General features: G+C 38.6%; 1 protein-coding gene across 3 annotated transcripts in view; it reads left to right on the top strand.

Moving 5' to 3' along the window:
• The window catches only part of kalrnb (kalirin RhoGEF kinase b), a 111,744-nt gene that overhangs the window by 57,963 nt on the left and 36,096 nt on the right, over positions 1–17,685 (top strand). For 2 of the 3 annotated variants that reach the window (XR_007186212.1, XM_048200441.1), the window contains exons 21-33: positions 1,488–1,610; positions 1,926–2,108; positions 3,240–3,364; positions 3,619–3,685; positions 3,876–3,982; positions 4,472–4,541; positions 4,847–4,936; positions 7,696–7,788; positions 7,901–8,012; positions 8,246–8,436; positions 8,564–8,665; positions 9,346–9,488; positions 9,680–9,782. Coding sequence is in view for 2 of the 3 variants with exons in the window: in XM_048200441.1 (XP_048056398.1) it covers positions 1,488–1,610; positions 1,926–2,108; positions 3,240–3,364; positions 3,619–3,685; positions 3,876–3,982; positions 4,472–4,541; positions 4,847–4,936; positions 7,696–7,788; positions 7,901–8,012; positions 8,246–8,436; positions 8,564–8,665; positions 9,346–9,488; positions 9,680–9,782 (1,509 nt within the window). In the remaining variant the exon portion in view is untranslated. Of the gene's footprint in view, positions 1–1,487; positions 1,611–1,925; positions 2,109–3,239; positions 3,365–3,618; positions 3,686–3,875; positions 3,983–4,471; positions 4,542–4,846; positions 4,937–7,695; positions 7,789–7,900; positions 8,013–8,245; positions 8,437–8,563; positions 8,666–9,345; positions 9,489–9,679; positions 9,783–14,367; positions 14,601–17,685 lie in introns of those variants that run through there. The other variant, XM_048200442.1, reaches the window with a different exon arrangement.

Here is a 17,685-nt window from a genome sequence, read left to right on the forward strand (position 1 = left end):
GTCTGAAGTTTCAGCTCAAAATACCCCATAGATTTTTTTTATAATTTTTTTAGCGGCCTATTTTGGGGCATAATTAGAAATGCGCCATTTCAGGTTGCGGCCCCTTTAAATTGCACGCTCCCTACCCCCTCCCGAGCTCTCGACTCTATCACAGCATAAACAAAGTTCACACAGCTAATATAACCCTCAAAATGGATCTTTACAAGGTGTTCGTCATGCATACTGCATGCATGCGTCAGATTATGTGAGTATTGTATTTATTTGGATGTTTACATTTGATTCTGAATGAATTTGAGGCTGTGATACAGTAAATTAGCAACATGCTAACGAAACATTTAGAAAGACATTTTACAAATATCACTAAAAATGTCATGATATCGTGGATCATGTCAGTTATTATCGCTCCATCTGCCATTTTTCACTATTGTTCTTGCTTGCTTACCTAGTCTGAGGATTCAGCTGTGCACAGATCCAGACGTTAATACGCTGCCCTTGTGTAATGCCTCAATCATGGGCTGGCATATGCAAATATTGGGGGCGTACACCCCGACTGTTACGTAACAGTCGGTGTTACGTTGAGATTCGCCTGTTCTTCGGAGGTCTTTTAAACAAATGAGATTTATATAAGAAGGAGGAAACAATGGAGTTTGAGACTCACTGTATGTCATTTCCATGTACTGAACTCTTGTTATTCAACTATGCCAAGATAAATTAAATTTTTAATTCTAGGGCACCTTTAAAATGGTATTTTATAGTTAAGAATATAGTTAAGAATAGTTAAGAATATACTTAAGTAAAAACTTAATGTAGTCTTAATTGCATCTTTATATTTAATTTCATAATTACTTTTATTGCCCTTGATATATGGTTAAAAGTGTATTGCCGAATATACTGACAAGAATTTATGGTAAAATATTTCATGTCATTTCTGTTGCAACTTGTATGTCATGTATTTAAATACGTTGGTAATTGCACCATTGTAATGATGAAGTTGCAATTTAGCACATTTAAAATATATTAAATTTAAATGTAATATCGAATAACACACTACTTGGTTATTTACATGTGCTTTAGTATGTTAGTCAACACATAAAAGTGGTTCTTTAAACCACAACAAAAGATTATGAAAACAATGATTTCAAATGTATTTTAAAGTAAAACTTTTAATTTGACATTATTACAAAGTGCACTTTTTAAGGGAACTTAGTCATGAAAGTGTATTGTCTTTAAGTACACTTAAGTTGCATTTATGTCATTAAAATTATTTATTATCTGCTAGTATACTTGTAAGATTTCAAGTACACTACAAATGCACATTCAATACAATTAATGCACTTCTTTTTCTCAAGATTAAGGATCTTTATGTTTAAACCATTAGTCAGACATTTATCTAGTAGAAAATGGAAATATGCTAATCCAATGAGAGGAGAGATTCTGAACAAACATTAAATGACTTTTACCTTTTTAAATCTGTGCCCTCTATGCAGGCTATTGACTGGTTACAGGAGACAGGAGAATATTTTTTATCCTCACACACATCGCCTGGTGATACCAGCGAAAAAACTCAGGAACTACTAAAAGAGTATGAAGATTTCCGTGTGTCCGCTAAGGTAAAAACATTGGCAGCAGTCATTGATGATGATTATTGAAAATTCATTCACTGTCATATTGTTCCAAACTTTCATGCTTTTGTGGAGCACAAAAGGAGAAATTTAATCAAGAATATCCTGGCCATTCTACCAAATAACAAAACTCAAAATGCACCATAAACATATCATAAATGTGTTCCAAACAACCAAAGTCCTGTTTAGGCTCTATCTCAGGTAAAGCGTTAAACATTTGTGTTTGATTGTGTTTTGAGCTCTGCACATGTTTAGGCAAACGCATCTCTTCACTCTGACCTGATGCTGGTTCTTTTCTTTCAGCAAACGCAGGAGAAGGTGAAGCTGTTGATCCAGCTAGCTGGTAGTTTGGTGGAGAAAGGGCATGTCCATGTGACCGAGCTCAAGAGGTGGGTGTCCACGGTGGACAGACGGTACCGAGACTTCTCCATGCGGATGGGTCAGTACCGCTGCAGCTTGGACCGAGCGCTGGGATTGTGTTCTGAGGTGAGATGCCAAGCAAAGCCAGTTTATTTCTTTTAGGAAATATATCCTGCATTAATTCTTCATTTCATGTATTATTTAATATATTTATAAATCTTAATCTCATATCATGAATCAAAAGTTTAGATCAGATTAAAAAAAAAGCTTAAAAACACTGTAGCAGAACCTGATTTCACCAAATGCAACATGTTGCTAGATCAACATCTTTGTTGATCCTAGAACAACATTCCAATCAACCAATCAGATTTGAAGGACAAGTGTACACTTTATGTCAAGTTTAGGCTTACAACCAGGGTTAGGTGCTTCTACATCAGTGTTATTCATCATTTCCCTCTGATTTTAGGGATAAGTTATGGGTAGGGTTAGGTTTAGGGGTAGAGATATGGTTAGGATTAATTTCAGACAGGAATATTGTTCCAGGATCAACAAAATATGTTGACCCAGGAACGCGTCTAACTCGCCAAAATCAGGACATGTGTCTATGTACGTATGCGTCAGAAAGATGTCTTTGGCCGTTGCAGTGCATGTCATGCTTTTTCAGAGCCTCACACCATGAGCGTTACATTTTTAAGATGCCATGTGAAGTTTTCAGTTTTGATAAATGGGATTTAAAACCCCTTTTGCAGAGTTTACCTAAAAGTCATGTTATAAAAAGTTCGAGTAATATTTAAAGTGAAAGAGAAGGTGCATATTTACATATTTAGGAGCATATACTATCATTCAAAAGTTTGGGGTCAGTAAGATCTTTTTATGTTTTTGAAAGAAGTCTTGTATGCTCACTGAGGCTGCATGTATTTATTCAAAAATACAGTAAAAACAGTAATATTGTAAAATATTAAAATTTAATATGGTAATTTGGTGCTCAAGTAACATTTCTTGTAAATATGAATGTTGAATGTTGCTTAATTCTTTTGTAGAAACTGTGATCCATTTTTTCCAGGATAATTTTATTTATAGAAAGTTATTTATACATATATTTATAAATCTTAATTGTTGTCTTTAATTTTTTTAATCATATTCAACTGTTTATACTGTTTTAAAGGATCATATCAGGAGGAATCAAAAGTTTAGATCCGATAAAAGAGATTAAAAACATACTGTAATTTTCAGTATTCCTTCTGACCTCTCCAACAGGACAATAAAGATCTGGAGCTGGACAATATTCCCGCCAGCCTGACCCACACTGACCCAGAGGTCAACCTCAATGACCCTGACCATGAAGTTAATGAGGAAAAGAAGAAATCTGCCAGAAAGAAAGAGTGAGTGATGAAGATTTTAAATATGACTCAGAATCCTTATATCCTGTGTGCCAGCTTCCTGTGCACAGGTTAAGCCGATAGTCCCAAACTACATAACAGCATCAATAGCTTCTTCTTCACACAAAATCCTTTTTAATCTAAATCATTTCCTGAGGAATTAGCTTTTTGTTATGAAGTGCTGTCTCAGACGTTCTTTGCATTTGAATGTCTGTAATTTGCTGGGCTTTCAGTGAGGCATTTTGGTCTCTCTTTAGGTATATTATGGCTGAGCTGCTCCAGACAGAAAGAGCTTATGTACGAGACCTACAGGAGTGTTTGGAGGTGAGAGTGTTTCTTCTGCCAAAGAGAAGCTTTAGAGTTTTTCTTAGTGGTCTCAGACAGTCATGGCTTTTGATAGCAACAATCATCCAAGGCTGCATTATTATATACTGTACCTCGCCTGAAATATTGTCTGAGTTACAGGAATTGTGAACAAAGGATGAACTAACCTTCCTTGTGCATTTATGCACAGACTTTTCTCTGGGAAATGACGAGCGGTGCAGAGATCCCATCTGGAATTGCGAATAAGGAACATGTGATCTTTGGAAATATTCAGGAGATTTATGAATTCCACAACAAGTATGTTTTCATACAGGCTTAATTTCCAGGTTTATGTACATTGATTTGCATATGCGCTATAGCTTAGCAGTAAAGCTTTCACTTTGATGGCTCATAAAACTGAAACTTTGATGGTCTGTGTAAGTATGTGAATAATTAGTAGTACTTGTCAAGGAGATCTATATTACCTGGATAAACTATTCTGTTCTGTTAGCATTCCCATTCTTCTTAATGGTAGTTGCTTAGCTGGCGCATTTCCACCCTAGAGCACGGCACTTATATTCTACCATCTTTGCACATGAGGCTCAGTTTTTATCTCAAGTAGTGTTGTTATGGTTAACTAAAACAAAAGCATCTAAAAATTGATTTTGTTAATTGTTATAACGCTGAAATAAAATAAAATAAATATTATATATTAAAACATTACATAATATTAACACGGATCACTCATATTTTTTCAGAAAGTGTAAAAAACTAGTTGTGTTTTACGATTTTTTGTTGTTTTTACAGCATTTTTCTGAAAGAGCTGGAAAACTATGAGCAGCTTCCAGAAGATGTGGGCCATTGTTTTGTCACATGGGTGAGATACAGATGAATCATTGTCTTTTTTCTTTGTTAGGAGAACATATTGTGATTTCAGTATGGACAAGTCATCATCATTTTACTCCATATGAATATTTAAAAAGCAGTGTGTGCTAAGAGGCTGTAAAAATGGGAAATTTGCCCACGCTGCATTTTGTTGATCATTATTTAAAGCTTGAACAGTCCAAAATATCAATTCAGCTGTAAAGTATTAATGTTCATAAGTTGCTTCTGGTACTTTCAAACTCCGGTGAGGTTGTTTGGAACATAAATAGTGCATGTTTTTTTCCCCTTGTTCTGAAGGCTGATAAATTCCACATGTATGTCACCTACTGCAAAAACAAGCCTGACTCCAGTCAGCTCATCCAGGGCCAGGCCGGGAGGTTCTTCGATGTGAGTCGACTCTCTTTTTTTCTCTCATTTCATTTTTGAAGGGTTTGTGTGACATGGAGGTAAGATGCTAGAGACGACTCAAAGAGCAGACAGGGGGCAACAGAGAGCTGCTGTCACCCACCCTGACTACTCTCCCAGCTAACAGGGAATGTTCTCAGAACTTTAGCTATGAACAAGTTATGAACAAACATTCTTCCATTAACATTATAGAATGTTCGTTCAAAGTTATGTGGCATAAAAGCATTCGTCTGTTTTTTAAACTACTTGTTACAGAATGTTCATGGAACATTCAAAAGTAATGTTCCCATAATGTTTGAAGAATGTTAAAATGGAATGTTTCTTTAACATTTGCATATCCACGTTTTTAAAACATGTAAAAACGTCTCTGGTTACGACTTGTTTCCCTGAGAAGAGAAAAAAACACTGTATCATTATGACAATGCAATGGGGAACACCTCAGCGTGACTGCGTCTGAAGCACGTGTGCAACTATTCCAGTTCTGATTGGCGAAATGTCACCCTGTGACTTGTGACGGCATACCGCGGAAACTATAAAGGATACCCGGAACAAAGGATACCGTGGCGTTGCAGGTTCCCTCTCACAGAACCATGGTTACAGTTGTAACCCGTGACATTCCCTTTGAAGTGAATCCTATGCTGTATCATGATGATAATGCTGTGGGGAATGAAACACCTACTGCGCCATACTGACAAATGCCTTGTGTGAAGTCACTACGAGCACAGCTTAGGAAGAAAGCACTCGAAACCCTGGTGAAGAGCATTCCAGCAGCTGGTCAGTCATATGCCAGTCCAGTGGATGTAAAACTCAAGAGCCCTTACTGGGCAAAGCACATTTAGCTTTTCTTGGTCTACTGACAAAAATGGAGGAGGATGAAAGGCCTGCAAGATCACTGCAAAGTTGGATGGAACTTTAGGCACAAAGGGTTTAGGGTGAAGAATCGCTACCTGGAGCAATTCTAGGCAGGACAAGGCAAATGACAGTGCCTGCAGATCTCTTACCCTCTTGAGTCCATGGGCTCGAAGGGTGCCAGGAACAACCCCTCTAAGACCCTGGCCAGATCCCAAGCCAGAACTCTTACATGATCAACAGGCCTCAACATCAAAGAGCCACAAAGGAAACAAATTTCTAAGTGGTGTCTCCCCAAAGATCCATTGCCTAACAGTGCATTTAAAGCAGCTATAGGCGCCACGTAGACCTTAAGCGTGGAGGTGGATAGACCAGCAGAAAAACGATCCTGAAGGAACTCCAGCACTGAAGCCACCAGGCATTTAACTGGGTCCAACTGGTGTCCTCTGCACCATAAAGTGAAGACTCTCCACGTTAAGGTGTTCTAGAGTTTAGGATGGTCTCAACAGCCTTGGCCACATCTGTACCATGGCATCCGGCTCCAGTGGAGGTGGATGTGTGAGGAAAAAACAGAGTGGACAGTGTGTTGTTTCCTTGGATGCGAACAAATTCACTTCCCTCGGCCGAATCACCTCCAAATCAACTCCACCATTTCAGGGTGGAGTCTCCATTCCCCAGGCCTCAGCCCCTGTCTCGACAGGATGTCTGCTCCCTGCTTTAGATACCCCACGCCCCATTCTGTGAGGGACTGTCAGAAGCTGACAAGAGGCCCCCAGCACAGGTCCCTGGGACAGAAACCAAAGTTTCTTCCACATCACCAAGGCATGATGGCAACTGTGCATAACCTTGATCATGCAAAATGGGTTGCCCTGTGGGGAAAACCCCTTGGTCTTGAGCCACCACAATGGCAGGGAATGACCGAACATATTCCTCTAGAACCCTCCTCGAAGGGGGTGAGCCTCCCAGTGCTACAATGTTCCCGGGCGGAAACTGGGACATGACCTCGCTGGACACATGAACACCGCTGCGCCCCAAAGCACTAGAGGTGGCAGGGGTAGCAGATTGTTTTCCTCAGAGACATATTTGGCAGAAATTGCCATGCTGCTAGTCTGAAAGAGATATTAGCCTCTTGAGACTGACCTCTGGTGTAAGCTGAGTAATATGCCCAGTGCCCTGAAATGGCTCTCTGTCAGGGGACGACCGAACGTACTTCTCCAATACCCTCCTCGGAGGGAGTGAGCCTCCCAGTTCCGCAACATTCCCAGGTAACTGCGGTGCACCGAAACACCCAATGGTGGCGACTTCCCAAGGGCACAGAGCAGAGGTGTGCACACAAAAACTTGGTGATTACAATAGTAACTGCAGAGCCGCAGCACTGATAAATGGAATAAAAGGCAGGGTCTTGAATGCGAGACACGGTGCAACTGTCAGACATCCGTCTAACGCGTGTTTCCATAGAAGTGCAATTAAAGCACCATGGCTTACTGTAAACAGCTCCGGAAGAGCTTTATAATTGGCCCAAAGCAGACCTCTTATGCCTGCGCGTCCTGCCCTCCTACATGCTCATACTGGTAATCCTATTCTTTGTAAGAATGGGGGCTTAAGTTTTCTGTTTTTAAAACTCCATTAATACAGTAATAAAAAAAATTGCTTAAACAATCTAGAGTGGTTAGCTGGTCTCCCAGCATAGTTAAACAGGTCTATTCTAAAGGTTTTGGGTACTTTTTTTGGGGGGTCAGACCAGCTGGCCAACCAGCAAACCACCAGAGTGGAAGACCAGCTAGACCAGCTGAATACCATCTTAGAGCAGAAAAGGCTGGTTTGTTTTTTGTTTAGCAATACCACAGTTTTATAACCACAAGATTATTGTTGTTTTCTGCTTTTTCTCACAGGAGATACAGCGGAGACATGGGCTGGCCAATTCAATCTCATCGTACCTAATCAAGCCTGTTCAGAGAATCACCAAATACCAGCTCTTGCTGAAGGTGGAGACTCAGTGTTTTTGTTCAGTCTTTACCTGATGTGATATAATAATGATGTCCTTTCAAATCCATTTTGAATCAGTTTGCAGCTCTAAATGGCTGTGTTTGTGAACAGGAGTTGCTGACATGTTGTGAGGAAGGGAAAGGAGAAATAAAGGAGGGTTTGGAGGTGATGCTTAGTGTGCCTAAACGCGCTAATGATGCCATGCACGTCAGCATGCTGGAGGGTGAGCGATAATTATGGCAGCTGTGCTGAAAACGTAACTGTGTGCAGAAGGGTTCTTTCTTTTACAGTTATTTAAGTCGCAGTATGACTTTAGATTTTAGACTTTAGAATATGATTTTAAAATATGTTTTGGCTTGTTTTTTTCTCTGAATTTCAGATGGACGATGAGCTGTTGATATTTTTGCTATATAGTTATGTATCTGTTTATCTGTGTGATTGTCGTTTTGGTTTCAGGTTTTGATGAGAACCTGGCCGTACAGGGTGAGCTGATCCTACAGGACACCTTCCAGGTGTGGGACCCCAAATCTCTGATCCGCAAGGGCCGGGACAGACATCTCTTTCTCTTTGAGCTCTCCCTTGTTTTCAGTAAAGAGATGAAAGACTCGTCTGGACGCACCAAATATGTTTACAAAAACAAGCTGCTGGTAAGGAGCTTCAAGATGACACGTTGTCAAGAAGTGTAAACACCATCAGCAAAATGAGGTCTTTAGTACCTTTTTCCCACTTTATTAAGTCGCTAGTGGTAGTGTGAATTCAAATGTGTTTTGACAGACATCAGAATTAGGAGTCACCGAACACATTGAAGGTGATCCGTGTAAGTTTGCTCTATGGGCCGGTCGGACTCCCACTTCTGACAACAAAACAGTTCTTAAGGTAAGATGTATATATGTGTCTGTCTGTGTGTATTAGTGTTAGATAAACCTATAGAGATGTCAGAACATCCTAGTGGCTAACGCATGTCAGAGTAAGAAATTAATATTTTTATTTTCATGCACATTTTTTTTCAGTATACACTACAGTATAACACTGTATCCTAAACAGACATGACACCTAGCACATGATATTATGAATATTAGTACTGTCAAAATGAATGCTTAATTTATGTGATTAATTAAATTAAGTAAAATATTTATTAAAAATAAACTGTTTCATTCTACGTGATTTACACAAAGGCTTATTATTTAGTTATCAATCCTGAACGATCTGAAAGTACTGCAAAAAAAGACTCCCAATTAATATTAATCACATTTAAATATTTGAATCAATTGCCAGCCCTGTTTGGATTGGAATATATCAAATGTTTTAGAAATTACAGATTAAAACCTGAACAATTTTTACAAGGAATTTTTTTTGCCCCCATATTGCAAATACCTTGGGTATTTTTGTCGCACTCAGCGCTAATTTTGCTTTCAGCCGTTCTGACCCTGGTGCACATGCTTTGAGCCATTGTACTCAGTTGGGTGATGCAAGTTCGAATCTCGCTTGTGAAATCATGCATTTTCTCTTCTCTGTCTCCTCTTCCGTCTTTTACACATCATCTCATCCACCTGAAGGCCTCCAGTATAGAAGTGAAACAGGAGTGGATCCGGAACATCAGGGAGGTGATTCAGGAGAGAACAATCCACCTGAAGGGGGCGCTAAAGGAGCCCATACACCCTCCCAAAACCCCAGCCAGGCAGCGCAGCATCAGCAAGAGGTATTTCAACTCATCCACCTGCTCTCTTTTATTCCCTGCTCAGATTCTTCTCTATTCTGTATTAAGAAAATCAATACATCTGTACTCCCAAAATGCACAACTCAAATGCCTTTTCTTCTAGGTGTTTTGTAGTAGACTGTGTATGTAATTACATTGGAAGTTAGGTTTATAGTATTTATTTCATCTTTAAGGGAAACTACTGAGGATGCGGACAGTCAGGGTGATGCCAGCAGCCAGCCGGACACAATCTCCATCGCTTCCCGCACCTCCCAGAACACTGTAGATAGTGACAAGGTAGAACTACACTACAAAAACACATATCATGTTTAATTTAAATGTAATGGTGTCAACCAGTTTGTGTGAGGATAAGGTTTCAAATATGTTTGTGTGAAAAATAATATCTCTTTCCAATGGTAGTAACTTCCCCTATATGCTAAATCTTGTTATCTCATGCAACTTCCTGCGTGTGCGTGGGTGTGTGTATGTGTGTGTGTGTGTGTGTGTTAAACATTTTTTTAGGATTCTTTGTTGAATAGAAAAGTTCAATAGCATTTATCTGAAATATATATATTTTTTTTACATTGTAAATGTTGTTGTGACTTTTGATTAATTGAATACATCCTTTCTGAATAAAAGTATTAATTTCTTTAAAGGGGACCTATTATGTAAAATTCACTTTTATAAGGTGTTTTAACACAGATGTGTGTCCACAGCCTATAATGGTAAAAATCCACCCACTCCCTTTTTTATAATCTCCATAAATCATAAACAGTCTCTCCAAATGAGCGGTTCCAGATTACGCAAGAGTAGGGGGAAGCCCCGCCCACGACTGGTAACGGAATCTGACCTATTAGCTTAGCTCCTCCCCTGAGTGAGCTGTACACAGTCCGCCATGTTTATCTCCTCGCCAGAGCATTTAACAGCAGCATTCAAGTAAGAAATGTATACTAAAGTTATTTAATCAAGAGCAGTGAGTGATTTTCTGTTTTTCTTTTGTCGTTTGATTCATATTAACAGCATTTACAGCAGTAGGTACTGTATGTCACACTGCTGTCACTTAAATACACAGATCTATTATACACATGATTTCTTTCCCTGCTGTTTACGTTCACAGACATAACTGACTGTGTTGTGAACTGACTGTGTTGTGTATATATATATTTGACAGTTTAAGTGCAATAAAACATGTAAGACAAATCAGTTTAATACTCACAGGACGTGCCATCTGACAGCCATCTTTTTGTGCGCATGCTTCAGATGTGTGCGCTTAGAAAACCATATATCTGAAGTTTACACTGTTTAAATGCATGCAAATAATTAACTTTCATGATGATGAAGAACTGCAATGTCATGTGAGCGTGGCCGCGATAGAGATGATAATCAAAACCAAACAAATGTTCTGTTCGTTTTTGGGCTGAGTATCTGAGACACGAGTTGTACAGGCTCCGCCCTCTTCTGGAAAGTGGGGTGGGGAGCAGCAGCTCATTTGCATTTAAAGGTGCAATATGTAAGAATTTTGCAGTAAAATATCCAAAAACCACTAGGTGTTATATATTTTGTTCACTTGAGTACTTACAATATCCCAAATGTTTGCAACTATTTGTAAATCGTGAGATACGTGGGCCGGGACGTGTGAGGAGTCGCCTGTCAATTGCGTCATACCCGCGTTACCCTCGGTTTCCGGTTTTATTTTGAAGAAACCATGGAAACACCAAATTTACATGTTTTAATAGACAAGGGTTTTGATATATTTATACACAGAAAAACTAATTATTGTTATACATGCTCAACACATTTAGTCTTATTGTTTAAATCTAATTTTCTTGATGTTTTGCGAGTACCATGCTTTACCATGCCTCAGAGAAAAACATTATTTAGTGAAGTAGCTAACATAGCATAATCAGATGCAGCTTTATTTTTAGTAACAGTAATACAGATTTTTCTCCATCATACAATACGTTTTAAAATTAATTCCATGCCATTTATCAACACAAGCCATCCAGCATTTAATATGATATTCTAAAATCGATCTATCTTACTGCAGTGTGCAACAAGTGTCTCATAACAGCCGCCGAGCACAGAGTAACGTTATATAACATCATTTTCAACACACTCAAATGTATCTAATATGATAAACAGAGCTGCGTTACCTCATACTCATGACCGGAAAAGCGGAAGCGGCGCCGGCGACTGTGGCATAATAAAAGTCCCGCTGCTCGTGAGGCGTGTGTTGCGCAATCGCTCCAGCGACCTCGTTCAGCTCCCACAACACTCGGTCCTGCTCTGCTTCATACTACAGTAACATTAATAATGTCATCCATGAACATGATTTCTGCCCGAGTCCTATCCTGATTATTTTCCACCGGTTGTGAGGTGAAGACCACATGTCCCAAAATTCCGCGCTCAAACTTGGCGTCATCAAGCTACGCCTTTGTTTTGAATAGGCCTCTAGCGGACAGAAATTTTTACATATTGCACCTTTAAAGACACATGCACAACATGCAACAGCATGTTTTTCCTTACACTCAAAAATGGGCATTTACAACATAGTATAATGATCTGTTTTGAGCTGAAACTTCACAGACACATTTTAGGGACACCTGAGACTTACATTACATCTTGTAAAAAGTGGCATAATAGGTCCCCTTTAAAAATAAAAATAGGAAACCATTCTCCCAAAAGATATTCCCTCATTTGTTGTTTTGATGATGATGTCGGAGAGCGCTGTCTAAAACATACTGAAACTTACAATATTAATATTATAGTTATTTTTGTGTGTAGGATGATTCACTTTTGCTTGTTTTCTTTTATTGCTTTTCTTGTTGGCTTGTTTTTGTTATGTAATATTTATCCCTGTCCAACTAAGTTTGATTCTGATTCGCTGTTATTTCTTCCAGTATGCCAGTGCGGCAAAAACTGTATCATTGCTCTTCTTCTCTCCCTCTGTCATTTCGCTGTAATTTTATGATTACTTACGCCTGCACTTAACCTCAGGCCAGTCTCTCCGCTCTTGTTTCATTCAACCATCTAATTACAGACAAAAAAGCTCTGAGTCAACAGCAGCTCTTGTTTCCTAGAAACACTTTTTCTAGCACGCTCTCCTGCCATCGGTTGTTTTGCGGTGGTTTGTGTGGTTTACATCAGGACACGGACTTGTCTCCATCTTAGATGGCACACCCTGACCGTTCACTGACTGTCTGACACTGTGAAATGGCAAGTGTTGGCGATAACCGCTAGCTCCAATCTGATTGGCTGCTCAGGGATGGGTTTGTTTGCAACAGTTGTATAGTAACGATGGTTTGTGAGGTTAATGGCATTGATTTTTTTTATTTTAAGAAAAGAGTTTTGAGATCATTTGTATAAATAAACATGCCATTTTTTAGCACACCTGCATGTATATCGTGCTTAGACAAGTGCTTGAGAAGTCACTTTATATGTTAGTCATTCTCTATCATTTTTTTGTCAGAGTTTGCTGAAAAAAACCTGCTGCTAGTCAAAAGAGTTTTACATTTTATTAAGCTTTTGTCGCTTAACAAAGCAACTTGCAAATCAAGCGATTAGTCATAATTACACATACAATTTTCATTTTTCTGCCTGTCTGTCTTTTTTCTTTCTCTTCTCTGTTAGCGGTCTGTCTCTTTGGTGTTATTGTACTGCTAGGCCTTCTTATGTCATTGTGGTTTGAGGTTTGTGTGTATGTATGACTGTGTGTGTGTGTGGGAGACTCAATGGACATTCAAATATAGCACTATATATAGGCTTCTCATATTGCTTATTTTTACAGACTAGACATTTCTTGACTTGTTTGTGTCTCTGGGTAGTATGGTTTGGCATGGTGTCAGCATTTGTCCCCAGAAGTTAGCTAAATCTGACAAAGCCTCCATTTTGACGTCATCTTCAAAGGTTAAAATAATTCAAAAACATAGCAAATAATGTTTGTTTTTATTTTTTTAAATGCCAAAATAATAACAATAATTTAGGAGTTGCCTTAAGGTTTGGTTTGGTCTTTAGAAAGTATAATATCTGTTTATAAACTGTAGATGTCTGCCTTTTTTTTTGGTGTGTGTGTGTGTGTCCTTGTTTTTCTATCCTGGTGGACTGACTCATGTGGACTCGTGTCACCGTGGGGACCTAAATTGAGGTCCCCTTGAGGAAACAAGCTTATAAATCATACACAACGATTTTTTTTTTGAAAATGTAAAATGCTGAATGTTTTCTGTGATGGGTAGGTTTAGTGGTTTGGTGGTAGGGTTACTGTAAGGGGATAGAATATACAGTTTGTACAGTATAAAAACCATTACGCCTATGGAGAGTCCCCGCAAAGATAGCGAACCAGACGTGTGTGTGTGTGTGTGTGTGTGTGTGTGTGTGTGTGTGTGTGTGTGTGTGTGTGGTATACCAGGTATACCCTAATGGAGACAAAATGTCTCCACAAAGATGACAATATCCATAATCCTTAAACAGCTTATAAATCACAACAAAAAAATAAGTGATTTTTTTTCTTTTCTTTTTTTTTGTAATGTAAAAATGCAGAAAGTTCTCTGTGAAGGGTTTGTTTAGGGTTAGGGGATATAATATACAGTTTGTACAGTATAAAAATCATTATGTCTATGGAATGTCCCTATAAAATGACAACCCAACGTGTGTGTGTGTGTGTGTGAGTAGTCTTATTTGCTCTCTGTCTTTATCTCACACACACCTTACTCTTTCCTTGCTCAGTTTGGAGTGTTGCGACTTTTCATTTGATTTTTTTTTTTTCCTCTCTCACTTCTGTCTGTTCTGTTTGGAGTCTCTGCTTGTTTTCCTCCTCTTTCTCTCGGTCTCTCCCATATGGGCAGAGCCCTCTCGACACTCCTCAGCTGTGTAGATCTATATGACAGCTCAATAACTGTTCTCCGTACTCTCTAAAGAACATGTTGAGATGAGTACAGTAACTAGCTCCATGTGACACTCTGGGAACGAGCACTTGGGTTAGACAATTTTCTACCTGACTTTCGGCCAATCAGAAGGCGTATTTGGTTGGCAGTCTAACATCTGGTTGGTTGTATTAGCGGTACAGATAGAATCATGCCAAGGTGGAGGAGTTTCAGACTACCCAAGAGAACCAGACCTGTGAGTACACATGCTTCTGATGGATTTCATGGGGATTTTGACTTTGATTGGATTGTAAAAATTTTTTGTAGATGTGTTTTGTATTAGTTTTAAAGGGAACTTTGGCGGTATGTCTGTTTCAATATTGCTTGGGATATACTTTGGGATTAAAGCATTCATTTATGGTTTACGTTTTTAATGATTTATAAAGCAATTTATATATTGACTAAGATCCATTTAAACTGCCTCTTTTGTTTTACAATTGAATTGCTTTAATATCAAAAAGTGTATTTAATAATGATTTTTAGTCATTAGTGGCTGTTTAATCAGGCTGTAGCAGGTACCAGTTTTCAGCCCAACTAGTAACATCACACTCTGATTTATCTGTAATAGTACTCTGTGTTTTCCCCATAATCACTGTCAAATTATTTCATGTGCGTCTGCTGACATTTGCACTTTAAATATAGGAGTGTACACTGTGCATCTGTCTGTGTTTGTGTGTGTGTGTGTTTTCTGTCCCATAAGCATGAGCTCACATTTGGACTGTGTTTTTTGGGTTGCTCAGGAGGGAGTGGCTGTTCATATTCTACTCCATGTGTTTGTGTGTGTCAGATTTTGTAAAGCTGAAACCTACATACACTATCTTATAATTAGTATCATAAATAATAACTGGACTCCTGTTTTTGGCAAACAAAAACAATATTAGAAAAAAATATATAATAGTATGCAATATTTTTAGTAATATATATATTTTTTAAATAATTTAAAATATATTCATTATTTAAAATATATAATGTAATGCATAAACCAGTAGTTAATTTACAAAATGAACATGTACAAATATAAAATAATATTTCTAATTATTTCAGTGGATATTACTGATTTACACATTATGTAATGTATCCATGATTGATGTAAATTACTTTATAATAGTCAAAGTTATCAAATTGTTACCTATTATTATTATTATTATTATTATTATATGATAGTGACTCATGTAAAATATAAAAAAAGTAGTTCATAAGTAGTTACAGTATCAGCATATCTGTGTGTCTTCTACTACAAGTTATTCATTTTACTAGAATTGCACGTTTATATGTTACTAGTAGATCTTGAATCCTGACGCCTGTTGTGAATAAAGGAAAAGCGTAAGCTAAATGTTCTCATATGTCACATATGTAACACCCTGTCTCATTCTCTGTGGGGGATCATGCTTTCCTCATGGCTGGGAATTCTGTCACTATGGAATACTCTGTTCCATATGGCGGGAATTCCTGGCCAGCTGTAAAGAATCAGGGAGGGAAAACACCCCGCATTTCCCCTGAGAAGGGCGTATCTCTCTCCTCCACCCAAACACACACTCCTTCATCTCAGCCTTGCTCTCCAGGGACTCTCGAGTTGTAAATGTAGAATTATATATCTTGTATTTCCATTGTAGCTTTGAGAACAGAATTAATTCACACTCGTAAACATAACTCTCACAGATGCATCACAATTATTCAAGACATTTAACACAAAAAAATTGCAAGACACATTTGCATACATGCATAAACATACAGTAAAGGAAGCACATAGACAATTGTTTTTGTATCATGATGGGGACCTCCTATATGCTTAGTTTTAAACTAAGAAACTATGCTGTAGTTTTATAATTAGGATGATTATAATTATTACAGACTAGCTTTAGCCAAATATTTGGGTGTTTTATACAAACCCGATTCCAAAAAAGTACAGGACACTGTACAAATTGTGAATAAAAAAGGAATGCAATAATTTACAAATGTCATAAACTTATATTTTATTCACAGTAGAATATAGATAACATATCAAATGTTGAAAGTGAGACATTTTGAAATGTCATGCTAAATATTGGTTCATTTTGGATTTCATAAGAGCTACACATTCCAAAAACGTTGGGACAGGTAGCGATAAGAGACCGGAAAAGTTAAATGTAGGAACAGCTGGAGGACCAATTTGCAACTTATTAGGTCAATTGGCAACATGATTGGGTATAAAAAGAGCCTCTCAGAGTGGCAGTGTCTCTCAGAAGTCAAGATCACCAATTCCCCCAATGCTGCAGCGAAAAATAGTGGAGCAATATCAGAAAGGAGTTTCTCAGAGAAAAATTGCAAAGAGTTTGAAGTTATCATCATCTACAGTTCATAATATCATCCAATGATTCAGAGAATCTGGACCAATCTCTGTGCGTAAGGGTCAAGGCTGGAAAACTATACTGGATGCCCGTGATCTTCGGGCCCTTAGACGGCACTGCATCACATACAGGAATGCTACTGTAATGGAAATCACAACATGGGCTCAGGAATACTTGTCGATGAACACAATCCACCGTGCCATTCGCCGTTGCTGGCTAAAACTCTATAGGTCAAAAAAGAAGCCATATCTAAACATGATCCAGAAGCGCAGGCGTTTTCTCTGGGCCAAGGCTTATTTAAAATGGACTGTGGCAAAGTGGAAAACTGTTCTGTGGTCAGACGAATCAAAATTTGAAGTTCTTTTTGGAAAACTGGGACGCCATGTCATCCGGACTAAAGAGGACAAGGACAACCCAAGTTGTTATCAGTGCTCAGTTAAGAAGCCTGCATCTCTGATGGTATGGGGTTGCATGAGTGCGTGTGGCATGGGCAGCTTACACATCTGGAAAGGCACCATCAATGCTGAAAAGTATATCCAAGTTCTAGAACAACATATGCTCCCATCCAGACATTGTCTCTTTCAGGGAAGACCTTGCATTTTCCAACATGACAATGCCAGACCACTTACTGCATCAATTATAACACCATGGCTGCGTAGAAGAAGGATCCGGGTACTGAAATGGCCAGCCTGCAGTCCAGATCTTTCACCCCTAGAGAACATTTGGCGCATCATAAAGAGGAAGATGCGACAAAGAAGACCTAAGACAGTTGAGCAACTAGAAGCCTGTATTAGACAAGAATGGGACAACATTCCTATTCCTAAACTTGAGCAACTTGTCTCCTCAGTCCCCAGATGTTTGCAGACTGTTATAAAAAGAAGAGGGGATGCCACACAGTGGTAAACATGGCCTTGTCCCAACTTTTTTGTGATGTGTTGATGCCAAGAAATTTAA

Source organism: Megalobrama amblycephala, linkage group LG8, assembly GCF_018812025.1.
Source record: "Megalobrama amblycephala isolate DHTTF-2021 linkage group LG8, ASM1881202v1, whole genome shotgun sequence".
Classification (NCBI taxonomy): Eukaryota; Metazoa; Chordata; class Actinopteri; order Cypriniformes; family Xenocyprididae; genus Megalobrama; species Megalobrama amblycephala.